The following is a 21,638-nucleotide window of genomic DNA, read 5'->3' as shown; positions in this document are numbered from 1 at the left end:
CACATTGTTGGCAAATTGTTTCAACTATGTAACAAGATATTTTTCAACAGTGGAAGTTTTAAAACAATTTCACACATGTAATGGCCAGGACTTTGAAAATTATTTTAATATGCAAAACTGTTACCCAATCATAGCAGTGGGTAAATTTGCATCCAAGTCTTGAATGTGGCATGCCCCTCAAAACAGTGTTTGAAAGAGAGGGTCAAAAACAAGATAGAAAATAGCCTATTACTTCTACATTAGGATGTTTTTGATGTAAAATTCTTAATAACATTATAAGTGGACCTCAGAGAACATTATAAAATAAAAAAATAAATAAAAAAATGCAGTTCATGACCCCTTTAATGATGATCAATGAAATCTTCAACAGAAAGAAGCAGCAACAGGAAATAATCTCTACCACGAAACGCTTAAAAATAACGCAATACTTTCCAGCTTGCACACAATGGGGTTTCAGAAGATCTGATGTAATGCTTTTGCCATTGCATTACATTTGACATGTAGTCATATCATGAAGAGCTGATTTACCTCAATTACCAGCATATAATGTGTTCATGTAAATATAGCCACTGTCTTGACTGTTAGTAATATATATATATGTCCTCTCGATCAGATTAGAAAAGGAATTTCATTCGGATCGATTAAAGGGTTCACCCAAAAATGAAAATTCTGTCATTAATTACTCACCCTCATGTCGTTCCAAACCTGTAAGACTGTTTATCTTTGGAACACAAATTAAGATATTTTTGAAAAAATCTGATGGCTCATGAGGCCTGCATTGAGAGCAAGATAACTTGCCCAGAAAGCTACTAAAGACTAAAACAGTTAATGTGACTACAGTGGTTCAACCTTAATGTTATGAAGCGACGAGAATACTTTTTGTGCCCCCAAAAAAATAAATAATAAATAAATAAAATTACTTTATTTAACAATATCTAGTGATGGCCGATTTTAAAACACTGCTTCATGAAGGCGAACTCAATTAACTGATCTCACTTCAATTTGTGTCTAAGAACCAGTGAAGAGGTGGAAAGGGCCTAAGATAACAGGACACCAACAGTGATAAAGTGGAAATGTGTGTGGGGGGGTTTCCCAATGAGAGGTGGAAGATGAAAAATCATGCATGGTTTAAAGCTATTAGCAGAATTCAGATCTCATAATTACATTACATACCAGATACTTGGACTCAATAGATCCAGGAGACAGCAAACAGTTGCCAAATGTTCATATTCATTCATTTAATCAATACAAGATAAAACATCTTTTTTTTATTTCACAATTTAAGAAGATTTTTTTATCCTTCCTTTGTTTGTCAAACCAATGGCGAATGGGGAGAATGTTTGAGGAAACCTGTTTGAAAACTTCACTTCTAAGAAAAGTTGGGAATGTAAGCAAATCAACCAGAAATGAAAAAAGCAAGAACTAAAATAAAAATGATTTAAAGTTAAGCAAACTTGAATAGCAAACACTGAACTAGTGATGTACATAAGATCAAATAATGTGCATTTCAAGTTGGCAGTCTTACCATTTCAATGCAGCATGTCTGTGTGTTTCACAAAACTGAAATATCTGAAATATGAGTAGAATAATCAATTCTGCATCAAAGACGAGACAAACTGCACTAGCTCCATTATCAAACAGAAGAGTCTCACGCATACGGTCGATGCTTATCGTGGTGTGAAACAGATTGAGGTGGTAGTGTGGCATTCATGGGAGTTTCACACCAGCTAGAGTGATGACCACATAAAAGCCGAGAACAGACAGGAAGTCATCAGAGGTAAACATGAACGTTCACAAGACCCTGAGCTTCACCATGGCAACCGATGCATCAGTGGAGGAGACCTGCATTAAAATCAATAACTGGTGCTCTTGCACTTATAGTTCTACAGCTTATAGGTCTGTTTTCAGCTATTCAAATGAGATTTTTTTTTTTTTATTCTCCACATTTTCTCAAATTATCTTGTTTTTTTAGTAAAAAAAAATCTAGATATCTTTTAAATAAGACAGATTTAGAAGCACAGTACAGTATTTTTTATCATAAATATATCTTGTATTTTTTACATTTTTTTATTTATTTGTTGAAAATTATTTCTAAGCAAAAACTTTATTTATTTTATGCTTTAAACAAGAACAAATCAGGTAATGTGGTAAAATAATAATAATAATAATAATAATAATAATATATTCTTTAAAAAGCCCTACATTTACAATTACCCCAAAAATAACACATTTTTGTTTCTCAATTGCTCTGTTTTAAGGATGTTTAGATATTTTAATAAAAATAAATAAATAAATAAATAAATAAATAAAAAAGAAAAGACAAAAATGCTGATTAAGAAAATTATTTTTTGCAGTGCAACAGAAGAAATGGGTCAATGACGTGACGGGTCATTTTTTTTCCAAAGGCCTTAATAATAATAAAAAAAACAAAGATATGACATCCAAATTATGTAAGGTAGTACAACTGGTAGTACAATCTCTTTTATTGAATTCAAAAGGTTTTAATTATATTTTCCTACATATAAATATACATATTTTAAAGATTCTGAATTGTCAAAAGGTCATTCGGTTTAACCGTCCAAAGGCCAATACAGCCATTTCATTTGTGATTAAAATATCTTAATGTATTAAATGTATGTATTTTTTATTCTGGCATGATTTTATAACATCATATATCAACATAGTGCAAAATGGTATTAAAATTATGTGTAGAAGTCGTTGCTTTGTTATGAGAAAGAATGACAATTTTGGATCAAGTCATGCGGTCAATATCGTGACAGGATGTGACATCATTCAGACACCTGTAAAGGACCACATGGTTGTGAAGCAAAGTAACTAACTCTCTCTTAACTATTGGAAAAATTCATGTTTTCACTTGCTCATACGCATGTCCCGAAACATCAGGTCATTCGGTACAACCGCTATAAAACATGGAAAATGTTGTAATATTTTAAAAACTTGTACTAAAGATAAAATGTTTCATTGTCCTTTTGCTAGCTAGCTAGATATCAGCCTGTTAGCATTGTTTGAAAATATCATCATTCAGTATAACCAAAAGTGTCATTCGGTAAAACCGAAATTTTGGTTAAACTTTTTTGGTGACAAATTTTGTCCATCTTGTAAAAAATGACAAAGCAGTGTTAATTGATTATAAAAACCACATAATCTCTTTAACATGTATTAAAACTTCAAAATTAATTAGATCTCCATTGTTCTCTTATTCGTCAATGACCCACATGTATAATTGTGTCACTTATGCTATGATAATAAAAACAATATTATTATTATATCACATTAGACCAACGAAAATCAGCTTTGTGGCTGATTTTAAAGTGGATTTATTTATTTTTTAAGAAAGGCAAAAAAAGAAAATGTTATTACTTTTCTCTTTTCAGTCAAAGATGTACTTTTTCTGATGCAGGTAATTTAGTTTCTACTTTGGATCCAAAAGAGGAAAACTAATTTTGCAGAGAAAAACATCTCTCATTTAGCGCTGAGAAAAACAAAGCTAAGTGGAGTGTAATTAGGGGCTAAATGTTGCTCTTTACAGTCAGAGGTCACGAACACGACAGAGATGTTCATAAAAATCATTGTAGCAGTGCAAAAATCCAGTAATTCACCTTTGCCAGGACAGAACAGAACCTTGACAATAATTACATGTGAAAGAGGCTACAAAATACGCAGAGGCCTGAAAGACAAATGGATAGAGAGCAAGAGAAATAACATTCTGTATGAGAGAGATAGATTTCATTAGCTCCTTATTAAGAGACGTTTCTGCAGTTTAATAATTCAATATTCATTCAAACGCCATTCTACTTCACATGGACCCTGGGTTATGTGTTCCTAACCAAGTAGATAGCAAAGATTTTTTAACCAGTATAATTCTGTGTAATATTTCTTTCAAGGTTGTGCAACACATTGTGCAAAATGTTCCAATGACTTTACAAATCCCCCTGAAAGGAAAGCATCTCTTTATAATGTGTCCTCCACTGCTAAGCCCTGCCCTCCTTAGTAGCTGTTGCTATCTCTGTCATGCTTTCCTTCTAGCTTTTGTTCTGCTTCTAGCAAACATGGAGAGGCAGAATCAGATTCTGTGAATTACCTTTGCCATTATTAGATAAAGAGATATTAAAAAATAGTCAAATTTCAAACGTTGGTAACAAGTTATAAAGACCTTTCATTATTTCATTTTTTCTCAGTGTTTTCTGGTTTTAAAATGTGAAGTCTAACAAAATTCGGTGTGTTAAATATAACAATATTACAATGTTAATGTAATATTGTTAATGGGGCAGTTAGTGTGTATATAACGAACACCCACAATTCAATGAATTTCCAGTGAAAAGTGCTGAAGCCCCAATGAGATTTCCACAGGATTCAGGTACTGCATTCCGCTGAGTGCAATAACTCGGCACCCGAGAGCAAATCCATCTCAAGCTTCTGGAAATCTCAAAACAAACAGAGAGAGGGGAGGAATTCACTAAGCTTGAGGGTGAAGTTGCAACTTTAGTCCAGCTGGCTCCAAGCCCACTTACAGTACAGCTCGACTCCTCCTCCAATGATATTGAGGGGAGGGCAGATACTTTTACTGGAGCCAGGAAATCAGGCCAAGGACTCCCACTTGAAGAGCAGAGCGAGACCGTTGATCTTAAAGGAATAGTTCACCCAGAAATGAAAATTCATCATTTACTCATCTTCAAGTTTACCTTTAATTCAAACTCACATGACTTTCTCTCTATTTCATGGAATACCAATTCCACTTTTTTTGTGGAAAGTGGAGTTTTTTTTTTACGAATATTCTGGCTACTCTTTTCACAACCAAAAACACCATGTATAGCTAAGGGCTATCAATAGATTGTCAAAGTAAACCATCAGATTGAAGGGTGATTCTCACAAGATACATTTTATTCAAGATAAATTTAGGTGTCTTTCCAAAAAAAGAGACCTGGAGACTCCAAAGAGACACCAAAAAACCAAATGATGTGTATAATATGTGTATAGTGCAACAGCAAAGAGCTTGTTTACATTTTAGACAAGTTGTGATACCAAACACATGGGGCCCTATCATACACCTGGTGCAATGCGCCGCCAGGCGTGTTTTTTGCTAGTTTCAGCCCAACGCCGTTATCATTTTCACGTCCTGCGCCACGTTGTTTAAATAGCAAATGCATTTGCGCCCATTTGTGCGCCCTGGTCTGAAAACGAGGTGTGTTCAGGCACATTGTTGGCATGTTGCTATTTTGAGGCAACTGACAAACGACTGCGCCATTGACCAACTGAAACCTGGTCTAAAATCAATGGCGCAGTATTTTTTTGTTATTTAAAGAGTGCATTAGTAATATGCGCCTATAGGCGTGTGCACAGCACGCACTCTTATTACACATACACGCTTATTACACACACAGGGACGCGTAGCAGCACACAAACATGCCAAATATTAAAAATAAAAGGATTACAATGTAAAAGATTATTATTGTGTGCATAAAGATAAAAATGCTTTGGTGGAATCTGGCTTGTCCCATAGATGGTCTGCTCACGCATGAGGTCTGTTTCCTCGCTAGAGAAGCATTCAGTTTTTCTGCTTGCAAATACTGCCATGCAAATAGTGAATCCACCATGGCGCGAACGCAACTGGCTTTTAAAGGGAATGGGAGATGAGACTCTGCCCAAAACACACACATTACTCATTAAGAGAATAGGGACAACCCTTTTAGACCATGAGCCTGCCGTCCCGACCACTCTTCCCATCATTAAACTAGCAAAAGTGGATTCGGACACGTGCTAAGCGCACTTGCGCCATGCGCTTTAGACTATGAGCGTAGATCGTTAAAGGGGGGGTAATCGCACACAGTTTCTGCCAATCTCATGTTAATCTTGAGTAACAATGCACAATGCATCCTTCATATCTCCGAAAAGTCTTTAGTTTTATCATATTTATAAAAGATAGATACGCTAAACCGAGTCTTTCCGAAAAAAGCCAAGCTCCTGTAGGCATGCCTGCCGTCAGTGCCGTGGGCGGAGCTAAAGAGTCACGAGCGCGCACAGCTTTTGTGTAGAGATCATCTGCTAGCTGCGCCATCATTATAAATGAGAAAGGGAACAAAAACTTTTGTGTTGTTTACATTTTATGCACTTGCACGCCAACTGCCAACAAAACACAGACATCTGATGCAGTTTTACTCACCACCCGCGATCTGCAAATCCAGCACCGAACTGGGACTTGTTTACAACGTATTCGTTGGTATTTGGTGAAGGCTGAATACTTCATCAAGGATGTCATATTTAAGAAAAGTAACCGTAATATAATTGACTGATATTCATTGTGAGGTGTAAAATACTGTAATTTCTCTCTTACGTTGCAATCTAACGGTTATTTTTGTTAAATGAGACCGCCTGGATGATGTATGCAGCCCCTGAATTGGGACACGGCCATTGTTGAAAAGTCTCTCGGCTTCCATATCCTGAACGAAATGCGTGTGTGTACGCTTATCAGGGAGAAGTGCCTATACAAGGAATTCCACTCTCTTTTGACGTCATACAGGCCACACTCGAAAAAACTCTCCAAACCTGGAAGTAGTGTATTTGGCACATTTTGAAACTTTGGCCATATTTAGCATGAGAATGCAACTCTTTAACAGTGTAAATAAGTCAGAATGCATTAAATAGCATTACACCCCCCTTTAAAATAGGGCCCATGGAGATGCCAAAAACACCCTAAACCACAGCGCAGCACAGAACGCGAGGGTCTCGAGACGCACTTTTGAGACGTGATGCAATTATGGTAATAATGGAAATAATAAAACAGGCAAACAGCAGAACAGATAGATACTATTTTTGACATGGAAAAAAGAAAATAATCGCTATGGCCTCCTCCGCCATGTTGCCACCAAAAAAATCCGTTGCCATATCGCAATATCGCAAAAAGTTTCAAATCACAATAATATTGTATCGTGCCTTAAGTACCGTGATAATATCATAAAATATATGTTGTATCACATATTGTATCGTATCATAATATATGTGATACCCTCGATAAACAAAGTGACACTTTGGCACTAAGATTCATTGTGCAGTGTAGACAGCTTCATTGACTGTAATGGAAGTTTGTGTGATTGCGATGAACTGAGATGAGTGACAGCTTTTTAGTGATTATAAAGGAAGCGATCTTTACACGTTTTCTAGGCTATATATAATCCATTCAGACTTTGAACAAAAGTTTTGTTTTTCATGTTGCTAAGACAGGTACAAGCTGCAAAGTTTCAGAAGTGACATCTACATATAAATGTATGATTCACTCTCAAAATTGCAATGGTTGACATAGTGATACCTATAGCACTGGACGGGACAAAAATATGATGTCAAAATAGTGTATAGTGCATTAAGCAATGTAAATGCAGACAAACAGATTATTCGAAAATATTCTCATTTTCATACCATATTCTTCTGAAATACTGTTACAACTATTTGTAAAAGTAATAACTTATATCTTGAATGAATCTAGAATATCTAGAATTAATCTTGTAAATCTCTCACTGTATATTGCTATTCTTGTTTTGGTGGTGCTTATGCATTACATCACAGATTGCACATTGCATTTGCAGAAATGTTGTGCACATGGCACTACTGACATCTCTGTTCTTGCTGAACAAGTACTGCACTGCATAAATGGAGTGAGAAAGGCAGTCAAAAACGGATGCATGATTGTTGGTGGCACCAACGTCACCCACATTCCACTGCTCAGAAAACTGCACCATTTCCCTTTGTCATGTTCTACTGTACAATAGGCTTTTTAGCATGCTTTGCATCAAACAATCTGTTCCTAGAAATAAGATTTGCAGAAAAATATTGCCCCACTATCCACTATTAGACAGGGCCATGTACAAGCTATTCAGACTCATGCAGGACATGCATCTTTAATAAATAAAAACTACTGAAGCTACTGAAGTTTCTTTAAAACTCTAAAAGGTGAAAACCAAATCATTTATATATATATATATATATATATATATATATATATAACTATTTTAACCAGATGCACAACAGTGTTTTGAAATATCAAGCAGTTAACTCCTTATAAATTAAGATACACTGTTAAGTATGTATCATTATATGTTAGAGCTGCACAACTTCGGATAAATTGAGAATCAATTTAATGTAATAATAATGTAATTTACTATAGGTTCTGATAAATTGTTAATTGCTGAAATCTATTTTAAAAATATTTAATTAATCTGAATTATTTTATTATTTTTTTTAAATGGTTTGAATGAATGATTCAATGACAAATACATTTTAACAGTCATCTGTTGTCACCTACTGGTGTAAACATGTATTTGATAAAATCTTTATTATATTTTTCTGTTAATATAAAAAAAAAAAAGGCTAGATTTGGCAATATAGTGGGTGTATGATGTATATAACGATGTTATGATGAACTATATGCCTTTCTCCACTGATGTCAAGGTGTTCAAAGTGTTTGTAAGGATACTGATTTTTAGAAGGCAGCTGGCTGACTCGCGAACAGGAACATGGTTTGTGTAACATTAGCAACACATTATTAGCGGCTTGATAATGCAGTCAAGCAAAAGGCTAATCATATTAATCACCGTTATGTGTCTGGCGTTGTAAAAAGCAATGCCATTGTGCAGTGTTTACCTCAGTAAGTTCACTGAGTAGATCTCTTGAGCTCGTGCGAGTGAGTGGAGCCGGGGCTAATTAGCATATTCATAGATCTGCATATAATAAATGAGGCAAGGTTGTAGAGTTACATTCAAGTTATTTTAAGGCATACAGAATTTTTTTCTTACAGGAAAAAAAAAAATGTTTAAATGTGTTATTTTGGTGATCAAAGAGGAGTTTTAAAGGATAAAATTATTGACTCCAGGGGGACTTTAATACAAAATAAAAACTGTGTGACCAGTACCCATTTTTTTAGGTCGTAAAACATTGTGGAACGTGGGTATTTCACAGAGTAGTGAATAAAGAACGAAATGTCTGAAAGGACTTGTTTTTCTCTGATCAGTCACACAGACACTTTTACAAATGTTATCATATATTAAAGAGCAGTGGCTTAGTTGTGTTGCTCATGGGACCTTGCAAGTTTGAATTTGGCTCATTTTCTGATCCCATTCCCCCATAATTAATGCCACCTCTCCACACAGTTTCCATCCAGCAGAAATAAAAAGGGCCAAAAAAGTTAAATAATAACAATAATAAAATAATTGAACAGCACTACTGTCAACAGAGAAAAATAGCCTGAAAATCAGTTCTGTACTTTTACTTGCAAAGAAAAATAATGGCAAAAAATTTCATGGTTATCTTTTCATTAGTTCCACCACAGCAGAAAAGTAAGAACGAGCTGCTGGAAGGTGTAAAGTCGCAGTTTCAGAAGAAACGCCAATTATTCACCGTTCGCCTGACTCATGCATTATGCATTTGGGCAGTGTTTAGACGAATGAGTCTCATTTCCAAGCAGAAATATTCTTCAGTTCGTAGAGATGTTTTACAAGCAAACCTTTTCTGGCATTCTATAACATACACTGGATTAAAGGAGTAGATTACATCACTATAATACTTTGAGCATTGGTGAATAATAAAATGAGAGACAGAAAACTATTAAAACATATTTTACTGTATATTATATGTATATAAAATAAAATTAACAAGTGACATGCACAAAAATGAGAATATCAAAAAAAAAAAAAAAAGATTAAAAAATGTGCAAAAATAAATTCTACAGGTCTAAGACATGAACATAGCAAAAGACACTAGAGGCTACTTATAAATTATAAACTTTCAAAATGATCAAATACTGGCATATTGAATGCATATAGAAATCCCATAGGTTGTCCTGGAGGGTTCTGCGTGTGACGTCATGGACTGCTGTCTGCCAATGAATATTGGTGTGTTTACTAGTGTTGTAGTACTTGAGACTGGTCTTAAGACCATTTTTTGAAGGTCTTGTTCTTGTCTCTGTCTCAGACTAACAGGATTCAGGATTTTGTTTCAAGACCGGTCAAGACCACAACTGCCGAGGATTTCACTAAATTGCCAGTATACTGTCTGATTTATTTATTAACATCATTAATGTGATTAGATGTAAAATTTCCTGCTTCCAATGCAATTATGACTGTTTCTAATTTGATTTATTTATACCGATGTGCCGGGTCAGAAATCATTGAGGGATTGTGTCAAAAATGTCAACAAAATTAATACAAATGCCCACAAAATTCAAGATATGATTGCAAAAAAAGTACTGGATTTTTATATTATAACATATGATATAATTAAGCAATATCACAAGGGCAAGAGAGCTGTTTTCACAAATTTGAGCACGATTGCAAACATGATATTGCTTTTATACAAACATTCAATAAACTAAATTTTATTTTTAAAACATTCTCAACAAAACATTATATTTCACCAAGTCAGATGCAGCTTCTGTGCCACCTCTGCTGTGCAAAGATGAATTTTGTTGTTAGTGATTTCATTTGATTGGTAACAGCTCTATATAGTGTATAGGTAATGATACACGGGACAACTTTTTGAGCAATGTTGCCGGGAAATGCGATGCTGCTTGGGCACTTTCCAAGTTGAGAATGGGCAGCAGATTGTGTTGGTCTTAACACACATTGGTCTTGGTCTCGGATTAGGTCGTCTTGACTACAACACTAGTGCTTCTACACATGCTTCAGACACCGGTCACGCTTATGGCATTCCCCTATAGCATCAACACCAAGACGCAACATCTCCTTCCCCTTCTCAGGGGACCGTGTTGCATACGCAACCTGAGACATTTTTTTGTAATAACTAGTATTTGATTAATTAAAAATAAAATTAATTATATTTTCTGTCAATATATTGATTTAAAAATCATTTGTCTTAGTTTTCAGTATTGGTAAATGAAAACATTGATATTGGCAGACCTCTAATGTATACCCTATAATATTTTATGAAGGGTTTATAACCCTGTCAAGATCAACTACTTATTATCAGATGCAGAGATATCATTTACACTGATTTATTCCTAGATATTTATTAGAATTTCAACAGCTATAAACTACTGTTTGACTCCTTTGCAGAAGACCTAGACTGCCTTTGACCTTTCCAGAGAACATCCATCTGGGGAGAATTAATATCCAAATTAAATGCAGTCTGAGACTGTCAACGTGAAGGGAAGCAACAAACATGCCGGCATGTTGCCCACAGGAAAGAGAGCAGAACCGACCGGTATGGACAAGATATTTCTTTCTGCTGAAGTATGAGATAGCCACTAGTATTAAGGCCTGCTGTTGGAAATTTCATTGATTCTCAGATTGGAAAACAAGTTGAAACAAACCTGAGAACTTAGATGTTGGCATTAAAGATTACCAAAGGTGAGATTTAGGAAACAGCTAAAGTTAACAAAGATAAGTCGAAGACAAACATGACTCACTGGCACTGTTTAAAGTGATTATTGTTTTAAATACTAGGCCAAGTTTTCTAGCTGCACTGCATAAGTACATTAAAGGACTGCTGTAATTAATAATAAATTATTATTATGACTGTTTCTTAAGCACTATTATTAGAGACTTCTGTTAGCTTTGAAACCATTTATGCTTATTCACTCAAAAAAGTTTGTAAAATTACGTTTTGGCAGACAGACACATTTAAAATGTACTAGGGCAGTCAAAAGGGATGAAAAAAGTAAGTTCAATTTTTTACTTGAATATTACTAATGTTCAAATATATATATATATATAATTTATTTATTTATTTATTTTTTATTCAAAGCAATGAAAAAGCTTAAGTGCCTGTTAAGAAAAGTATACAATGCTTTAACATTCATAAAACAAATATAAGTATATTAATTGCATCAACAATTATAAACAAAACAGCATTGTGTTTTAGGCACAATGTAATGCAAAAGAACCTGACTAGTTAAAAAAGTGCATATAAGCCTGTTCTTATTATATCAAATCATATCAGTAATATGAGGAAAACAGAGCTGCCAACTCTCGCAAGACAAATAAGCAAACGCAGCTTCAAAAACAAGCCCAATATTATTATATTATTTATTATCACCAACATTATTTGTAATCAATTATTTATTATCAATAAATGAGCCTGAAACATATTAAATTAAAAATTTAATTATTAAAAATTAAAATTAAGTTAGGTCCCTCTCCTCCCTGCACCATCCATCATCTCCTATGTTTTTTAAAATAAGCCCATAAAAGGCAACCCGTGACCTGTGATTTCTTAAGCCCAAAGTCGCGTATTATAAGCGGACGTGGCAACTCTGGAGGAAAACTCTTGAACAGACAGTGTTATGTACAGTATTATGTAAACACGAGAACTGTCAGCAATTTCAAAATTGATACTCCAGAAATCAAAGTCCCAGGCAGCACTTTTTAAGGGGCCATTCACACAGAATGCATTTTTGCACTTAAAAATGTGAAACGCAAGGCAGTGGAATGGAATAACGCATTCTGTGTGAACTTTCCGTGATGTTTTTTTGTGAAACCAATCTTCTCTGTACTGGGGTTCATGTTCTGAAAGAACAATGCAGTCATGATGCATTGAATTGAACTGGATAGGCTAACAAAAACATTAAAACGTAACCACATCACCTACGTCACCAACATGTCTCATGTTGATAACTGGTACTGTACATCTGCCTGACACACACCTAACATTCAAATGTACCATTTGCATTCAAATGTAAATTTTTCATTTAAATTTTAATGTACAGTCTTAATCCTCGAGGAAAACGGACCAAAAATAATGATTACTCATCTTGAATTCAGGGAAGTCAAATGAATTTTGTCCCACTAATTGCAAGTGCCAAATTACCTCTAATTCAAATGAGCAAATAATGATTTATGGCTGTAACTAAAGGCTACTGGCTATTTAAGCTGTACTATTGTGTGCCATTGTGTGGAAAACCTGATCAACAGATCAGTATGGCCCACCTCTTATCTGACCTGTTACATGTAAATGAGAATTTATAAAATGTTTGATTTATCATCACTTTTCAGCAGGAAATCACATTCCTGAAAAAAGCAAACTGGTTAAAAATATATCTAAAAAGACTAAAAAAGTAGAAATGTTTATAAAATCAAAAATTGTCTTGGTGGGTTTTTTAAGGTAACATGGGTCAAATTAGATTTGCATTTCCTCAACAAAAATACTAGTGCTTGCAAGGCACCGAAAGAATAGTTTTAGGGGTTTTTTTGGCTCTATGTAAATAAAATGCTGCATCAGAGTTGCTTTGCTGTTATCATGGCAGAGCATGTCTACTTTCTGTTGCTGCACACAAAATGTGCAGTGTAAAGACAGCTATAAATGGTTAAATATGCAAGGAAGACGACCAATAACAATTCAAGACACAAACTGGTGTAAAAAAGAAGACCAAACGTAATTCAGTATGCAAATATTATGATGCAGGCATCACTGCTTGTTACATTTTGAGTGCATTTAATCAGTGTACGTCAGGGAGATTTTCAGACTTTAATCTTAAATGTCTTCATAAGAACAAAGTCTATGAAAAAACAACAGCAAAATATCACACCTACGGCAGATATTACTTAAAAGTTTAAACTGGAATATTTGCAGTGTTAGAGAATGTTTGAGGAACATTAATACAGTGCTGCCAAGTAAAAACTGTAAAAACATGTGTCCATAAAAAAAGAGTCAGGTGAGATTTCAGGTAACTAACACTGATAACTTTCCCCTAACACAGCACTAAACAGTCCAAGTTGGTTTAGTGACAGAATCATGCTGACCCAGATATCTCTAATTTGGCTTTCTAAGTAGACTGCCAGATTAACATTCAGGACGGCCAATGGGAAAAGTTTAAAGGTTTTTCTTGCGCAAAAGACACAGTGGATCAAGTTAGATGGGAAAAACTGAGTCAGTTTTTCATGCTTTACCTTGGCAGTTCAATAAACCAATCGTTATTAAACATCCAGATCAGAAACATGAACAAAAGCATAAGCGGTAGGTCAAGAAAATCCATATCTTTTAGGATCTCCCAGTGCGTATAAATTTACATCTAAGTCAACGAAGCTGGCCATAAAAAGCCACTATTCATTTAATCTGAAAACTAAACCCCAAATAGCAAAGTAATATTGCTCAAGACACACTTGTATATAATTTCCAGTACTCGGGTAATTTTAAGACATAATGACTCATAGCTTCTAGTCCTCTCCACACTCACCGAAAAACAATATTGCAAACTCCAACAACAGCAATAGCGGTCAAGAGTTCCACTCGATGATTTTATTAATGCTTAAAGCCTCCTGAAACAAGGCTCAAAAAGGAGCGAGTGTGTGCCGTTCTGGGCCGACGGGAGCTCCACGAGGCCCATGTGTTTGCTTTGGACAGGCATCGCACCAATACAGATCAGCACACGTGGGCTCCTGGGAGAAGAAGCCGACCAGCACATGCTAATTAAAGCTGCAAACAACAGCTTTATCAAATATCATGCAGTTATGAGAGGTTTTGTGGCCAGTTTTTCAAAGAATACTACAAGGCAAATGAGTCTGGTAGACAGAAAATCACTCCACCAGTGCTATCACAACATTTTTTCTTTTGTCAAATCAACTTCAGTAATAATTGTGGTTCAGATAACATAATATTTTAAGTTTCTCTTGATTAAACCAATCGCCTTCATTGTATTAACTCAAATTTTTAATTTCAATGAACTTAAAATTTTAAAGCAACCAGGTAACTTACTTTAAGTTAAACCAACATTTTTTTTTAGAGTGTAGTTACATGTTAACGGAGTTACTTAATTTAAAAAAGTTGGGTAGGTTACTTTTAAAATGTATTTCACAACAGATTACAAAATACATTTGTAACTTGTTTCATTAGATTACCCAAGTTTTGTAACTTAATCTAAAAATACTTTTGAATACTTTAGAATACCAATAAGTATGTAACACAAAAACAAGGTAATTGCACATTTTTATCTCACAATTCTGACTTTATAACTCGCAACTGCAACTTTATATCCCCCAATTCTGAGAAAAAAAAATCAGAACTGATAAAAATGCGCAATTATCTTGTTTTTGTACTACAATCTGTCTAAGAGTTGCCACCATGGCGAGTGATAAAAATGCGTTCCAGTGCTGGAAATTAGAAAAGTAATCAAAACATAATCAAATGTAATTAGTTACATTGAAATTTTAGTTACATTTTTAGTTACATATTAAATTTTAAATAGGGTAACTTCTAATCTGTAACCTATTACATTTCCAAAGTAAACTTCCCAACACTGCACTCCACACTGCCATCAGGACTTCCACACTTGTCTGGATAATGATTTTTAATGTCATTTTATTGAAATTACACCCAGTGAAACATTTTAGTGTATATTCACTATAAAAACTTTATAAAAAGTTTTGGACTTCTTAAATGTGTATTAATTTCCATAACTTTTCCAAGTCTGGAAATCACAATTTTAAAATTCCCTGGTAAGTTGTGCATGATGTAGAAATCTAGTCCCACAATTGGCATGTCTTTCAAAATTCAAATTGCACTTTGTCAATATGACCCACATACAGCAGGATAATGCCCAGAATTTTCCATAATTTTCATCGGCTGATGAAATATTATACAGCTCAGCATAACTACAAAAATTATATTCACTACAGAAAAGAATTGATTCATTTCCATTACTTTTTCCGGCCTGGAAATCACAATTTTAAAATTTGCATAAGTTCCATGACCGTAGGAACCTTGTGTTAACACAGGGAAATATGCAAAATGATGTGGACAACCTCAACCTCATTTCATTTTAGATAAAATTATTCACTATTTATCCAAATCACCATCATAATAATCATAAAGCTGCTCATTCAACAGCTTTAAAAAAGTCAGTCCTACCTGCTGTATGGATAGGTAGACGGAAGTGCCGTCTCATTGGCTCTCTGCATCCCAGATGAATCTCCATATCCATTTCCTCTGCCCCAGCCGTCACTCATGGTGGGTAGGGGAGGAAACAGGCCGAACGGAGGTTTCTGATCTGGTAAACTCACAGCTGAGGTGGTGTTGGCTCCATAGTGGTATCCCTGGCCGCCCATATCTCCCAACGTGGTGGGCCCACCGTGAGACCCACCCATCCCTGACATCTGACAGTAGCTCCGCCTCTCACTTTCCTGTTTGATGACACCCGGTGTACACAGCTGGATAAAGTCTGTCTCTTTCTCCGTCTTTATGACCGGCATGTTGACACTGGCTTCCACCATCTGCTGCCGTTTCCCTGTGCCGTTCACATTTGTGCAGGCTGCACTGTTGCCAGTGACAACAGAGCTGGTATCCTTCAGCAAGTTGCCTTCTCCCAGCAGGGCATCATCTACTGCCAGCGAGGAGAGAAAGGCAGCCTCGTCGGCAACGTAGAACTCATTCAGGTCAGTGAGTGAGTCGGGTAAGTCCAGATCCTTTAGGATGTCCATGGTGTTGTCTCCAATAACCCTCTCGTGACCATCCATTTCCTTCTCCAGTTGGCCATAGGGTGGAAAATCCAGCCTATCTTTATCCATGGGGGACAGTTCCTCCATTTTCATTGTAAAAGTGTCCAGTGCCCGGATGCCAGAACCACGATTTAAGTCTGCAATGCTCTCGTCCAAGAGTGAAAAGTTCTCCCCAATGTTGAGACCAAGAGGCTCTTTTACCTTTTGCTGGTGCTGCTGCTGCATTCTGAATGGTTTAAATACTTTAGCATCTGGTTCTTGTATGTTACGTCCCATTAAGGATGGATCCACCATAGACAGACTTCTTTGAGCGTCACTACCGCTCAGTCCGTTTGAGAAATCTTTTGATGCATTTAAAGCGGGCACACTGACACCAATTTCCGGCACGAGGCCTCTCTCGATACATTCCCCAAAAGTTAAATTCTCAGCATTGTTACTGCTGCGTTTTAGTCCACGATCCATATCTCAGTCCTGTTGTACAGACAGAAAGATGAGAAGGGCAATTAATTTTATGAAAAAAATTACATTGTTTACATATAAAATGAAGCAGGAGTGGCTATTAAGTTATAGTATTTTACATAGCACTTATGTTGAAATAAAGCAGGTGTAAACCTAACTAAGTTTTTATAGGAAAAAGAACATTTTGCAACAAGGCCTCCGACATTATTTGATGATGCCGAGATATTCAAAAAATATTACAGATTCAGACTTCGTCTCCCACCTGAAGTTCCTCTCAGCTCCAAACAGAATGAAACAATATAATATGAAACTACATTTCTATTCATATGCTGGCACAAAAGCTCTCTTGAGGTGATATAATGAACTAGTCATGCAAATTTTAAAGACTTTTCAGCTGAACAACCATTTTAAGTTGCCTTTGACCTATGTACGAGCTTTTGTTTTTTTTCTCCTGACAACTTATTTGAATCAGTCTGCATTGCAGCAGTAATAAATTCTGTCGTTTTATAAAACTACTGCAAAGTATACAAACTCATCCCACAAAATGGAGCTTGATGAGGCGATTGTTTGCTCAGATAATGAAGGCTTGAGGCACGTAGAGACATTAAAACTCATACAAATCATCCAAACGCATTAGTCGATGCACCGCACCCCACCTCTCGGTTAAACTTGGCTACTGCATCCAAAATGAACTTCAGTCTGACAAACCGCTTTAATGTACTTGCTAAACATACATAAACGTCAAACAAAATGCCAATATACACTAAATTACTTAACGAGAATTAAAAACAATTCTAAGTATATGATTTAAACGTTTAAAAAAAGGCCTGGAGTGCCCAAATGACGCAAATTTCCAAAAAAAAGCTTTGAAACATAAATATAGGAGCTATAGGAACAGCTATATGGGTTGTTATTCGAAATTTCAAGGTATTTAACCATTAAAACAAGAAAAATATGTGCAGATGGTATGTGATTTTAAAAAATGCACTCTGCAATTCAACACGCATGGAAAGCAAATGACCCCAAGCGTATGAGACAGACTTACCTTTACGAGATTTAAGACGAAAAATGCATTTCTATACGAGTCCAAAGCTGTTCATGCGCTTAGATGGTGTTCACAATAGTTTCTCGTTTAACTTCCAGCATGGTAAATAGATTTTTACAAGACGCGCTGCAGCTTCGACGGTGTTTCAACAGCAGCAACAAAATGCGCCGTAATGACGACGCATACAAGTCGTGTCACGAAATAAACTTAGCCGCGCTCTGAATACTCGTTGTTATTCGTCTTTTGAGGTCGAGCGGGGAATCGCCAGCATTACATAAGCTGCTTGTCAAACTCCCGACAGCCCGTGATCTACCCGTCAAAAAGCTTCTGCTAGCTTCAACACGGTAAACGCCCCTCCAACAACAACAACAAAAAAACTCCAGTACAAGTTACCCTCCAGCCATGCGAATACAAATCACAATAAAAGCTTAATCAAATCCGAACCGAATCGACAAACGAGCTGACACTGATGCTAATGTCAAAAGTGTCACCGAACACACAAATACCGCCGCTTCAGTTGGATGCGGTCGAAACAGAAACGGTCACTCCGTGTGTACGCTGCTTATGTCATTCATTCCCTCTATGTCATTTTAAACCGACGACACAGTATACAGACTGTCCACCGCGGCTATAAAGCGTTTTGTACTTCAGAGTTTGATTAGACGGACTCGTTTGCGACCTCGAGTGCGCTAGCTAATGCACATTAGCAGTCGCAAGAGCTGTGCGACCGCTGCAACTTTCATACATCATAACGCAACTTTTGCATGCGCCTCACAACGAACTGAAGAAACTGTTATCTCGGATATATGCGGGGAACATACGACGGAGAGCTGAAGACTGTAAGAGAAAAGATTTCAGGATGGCGCAGTTCAGTCCGTAGGCTAAATAAAGGGGCAAAGGGCACATTCACGGAATAAAACCGAAATAAAAGCGAATTGAGAAAGAATAGCCTATGGTTATTCCGTCTCTATCTTAGGATAAAACGAGTAACAGCTGTCCAGTATTGCATCATGTCCGCTTGTTAGTCCACATCTGCTCAATAAAGATAAATTAAAAATGTGAGACTTTAGACTGTTGAGTAAAGAAAAAGCGACATGCGCACAAGGGGTCAGTTTAATGTCAATATTCGTACACTCATGTCACGTTAAAATATTGCATGATGAATACAATGCATTCAGAGGCTACTAAACTATTCCAGTAATTGTGCGACTGCAAATGTTTTCGTGTAGGCTATAATGACAGAAACAAAGTTCCCAAATTGCTGAAGTGAGGTAGCCTACAGAAGAAAATTAAAGAAAAACATCAGTAGTTCACAACTTTGCTTCAGATTTTAGATTGGACAACTGATGACTGTATAAAATGTCATAAAATTATATATTTATTTACAATGCGATTTTAAAAAAAAATAAATAAATAACAAGCTAAAAAGGAAGAGTATCACTTTGCTATAAATATTAGCTAAATTAGCTTACCAAGTGACTGGATGCACAACCTTTAATGTCAACAACAAAAATGAAACAAAAAGCATTTTCTCATTTTATTGTCATTAAGCCCATCTATAACTATGTGATTATAGTTAAAGTTTTTTTATTGTTTGCATTTAATCATTGATAGATAAAAGACAAAATGGGAGATAAAATGGGCTAACATGGTGTGCAACATATTGCTTGAAATAAATCAACAACCAACTGGTTCTGTAAAGAGGGAAAAAAAGGAGTGTCTGTAGCCACAAGCTGTTTGCTCAGACATTACAGCAATGTTGCTCCTATACTGTTCTTACTATTTCTGCATGCTATGTATTCTGTGCATAGTAAGCATATTTTCTGAATGTAAATGATCTACTACAGAATATCTGTCAAAATGAGCGTAAGAGCTTAATGTACGCATGGAATAATGTATCCTACAATACACTTTGACCCGCCATATCTCGTGTTTGTCAAATGAACCATTGCATAATTACTTCCGGTTCATCCATCACACAGGAAATGGAGGGTCATGTCAAGAGCATTGCATTGTGGTATTAGGGGTAGTTCACATATCGCGTCAAAAAACGTGAAAAAACATTTCTCCTTCTTTCCAAAGCGCTTGCACTAACGTGGCGTCTGTCGTTGCTATGCAACCATGAACTGCGCTATCCACGACGACAAGGAAGTTTCAGCAAAGGATAAATTGATTTCTAGCCCTTGCATTAGCTTTACTACTAGATATATTTATGGAGATGAGATATAAAAACCACCCTGTACAGCTATGATCAGCTGTTCGCCTTAGCTTTTGATGTTTTGTTACGAAAAGGCCGAAGCTGATCGGTTGGTTCTTGTCACATGACCTGCGGTGCGCTTGCGGCATTCTGAAAAGTTGAGAATTTTTCATCTCGTTGCGCCTCGCGACCACTTCGCTTTCATTATGAGTGAGCGCGCCTCCATTTGAAATAACGAATTTGAGCATGCAAAAGACACAATATGTGAACGGCCCCTTACAGGTTTCTATGTTGTGCGCTCTTGTTGTAAACTGCGATAGTAGGTCATTTGAATATTTGACCACCATTAACATTATGACCACCTTCCTAATATTGTGTTGGTCCCTCTTTTGCTGCCAAAACAGCCCTGACCCATCGAGACATGGACCCCACTAGACCCCTGAAGGTGTGCTGTGGTATCTGCACCAAGATGTTAGCAGCAGATCCTTTAAGTCCTGTAAGTTGCGAGATGGGGCCTCCATTGATCGGACTTGTTTGTTCAGCACATCCCACAGATGCTCCATTGGATTGAGATCTGGGGAATTTGGAGGCCAAGTCAACACCTCAAACTCGTTGTTGTGCTCCTCAAACCATTCCTGAACCATTTTTGCTTTGTGGCAGGGCGTATTATCCTGCTGAAAGAGGCCACAGCCACCAGGGAATACCGTTTCCATGAAAGGGTGTACATGGTCTGCAGCAATGCTTAGGTAGGTGGTACGTGTCAAAGTAACATCCACATGGATGGCAGGACCCAAGGTTTCCCAGCAGAACATTGCCCAAAACATCACACTGCCTCCGCTGGCTTGCCTTCTTCTCCCGCACACGCACCCGGACATCCACGTGATCTAAAAGAAAACATGATTCATCAGACCAGGCCACCTTCTTCCATTGCTCCGTGGTCCAGTTCTGATGCTCACGTTCCCACTGTTGGCGCTTTCGGCGGTGGACAGGGGTCAGCATGGGCACCCTGACTGGTCTGCAGCTATGCAGCCCCATACACAACAAACTGTGATGCACTGTGTATTCTGACACCTTTCTATCAGAACCAGCATTAACTTCTTGAGCAATTTGAGCTACAGTAGCTTGGACCACACAGGCCAGCCTTCGCTCCCCACGTGCATTAATGAGCTTCGGCCTCCCATGACCCTGTCGCCAGTTCACCACTGTTCCTTGGACCACTTTTGATAGATACTGACCACTGCAGACTGGGAACACCCACAAGAGCTGCAGTTTTGGAGATGCTCTGACCCAGTCATCTAGCCATCACAATTTGGCTCTTGTCAAACTCGCTCAAATCCTTATGCTTGCCCATTTGTCCTGCTTCCAACACATCAACTTTGAAGACAAAATGTTCACTTGCTGCCTAATATATCCCACCCACTAACAGGTGTCGTGATGAAGAGATTATCAGTGTTATTCACTTCACCTGTCAGTGGTCATAATG

The 21,638-nt window shown here is 36.8% G+C and overlaps 1 protein-coding gene and 1 long non-coding RNA gene across 4 annotated transcripts in view; both read right to left on the bottom strand.

Moving 5' to 3' along the window:
* The window catches only part of LOC127504097 (glucocorticoid receptor-like), a 78,441-nt gene extending 59,419 nt beyond the window's left edge, over positions 1-19,022 (bottom strand). For 2 of the 3 annotated variants that reach the window (XM_051878526.1, XM_051878528.1), the window contains exons 1-2: positions 17,959-19,022; positions 15,868-16,925 (exon numbers count right to left, since the gene is read on the bottom strand). In XM_051878526.1, the coding sequence (XP_051734486.1) occupies positions 15,868-16,916 (1,049 nt within the window). In that variant the 5' untranslated portion in view covers positions 16,917-16,925; positions 17,959-19,022. Of the gene's footprint in view, positions 1-15,867; positions 16,926-17,175; positions 17,642-17,958 lie in introns of those variants that run through there. The other variant, XM_051878527.1, reaches the window with a different exon arrangement.
* The window catches only part of LOC127504122 (uncharacterized), a 1,137,365-nt gene that overhangs the window by 1,097,171 nt on the left and 18,556 nt on the right, over positions 1-21,638 (bottom strand). The window lies entirely within an intron of this gene.

The sequence above is a fragment of the Ctenopharyngodon idella genome, chromosome 21, assembly GCF_019924925.1.
Source record: "Ctenopharyngodon idella isolate HZGC_01 chromosome 21, HZGC01, whole genome shotgun sequence".
In the NCBI taxonomy this organism is placed as follows: domain Eukaryota; kingdom Metazoa; phylum Chordata; class Actinopteri; order Cypriniformes; family Xenocyprididae; genus Ctenopharyngodon; species Ctenopharyngodon idella.
Note: the sequence above shows the minus strand (reverse complement) of the source record. Positions and strands in the feature narration are given on the sequence as shown.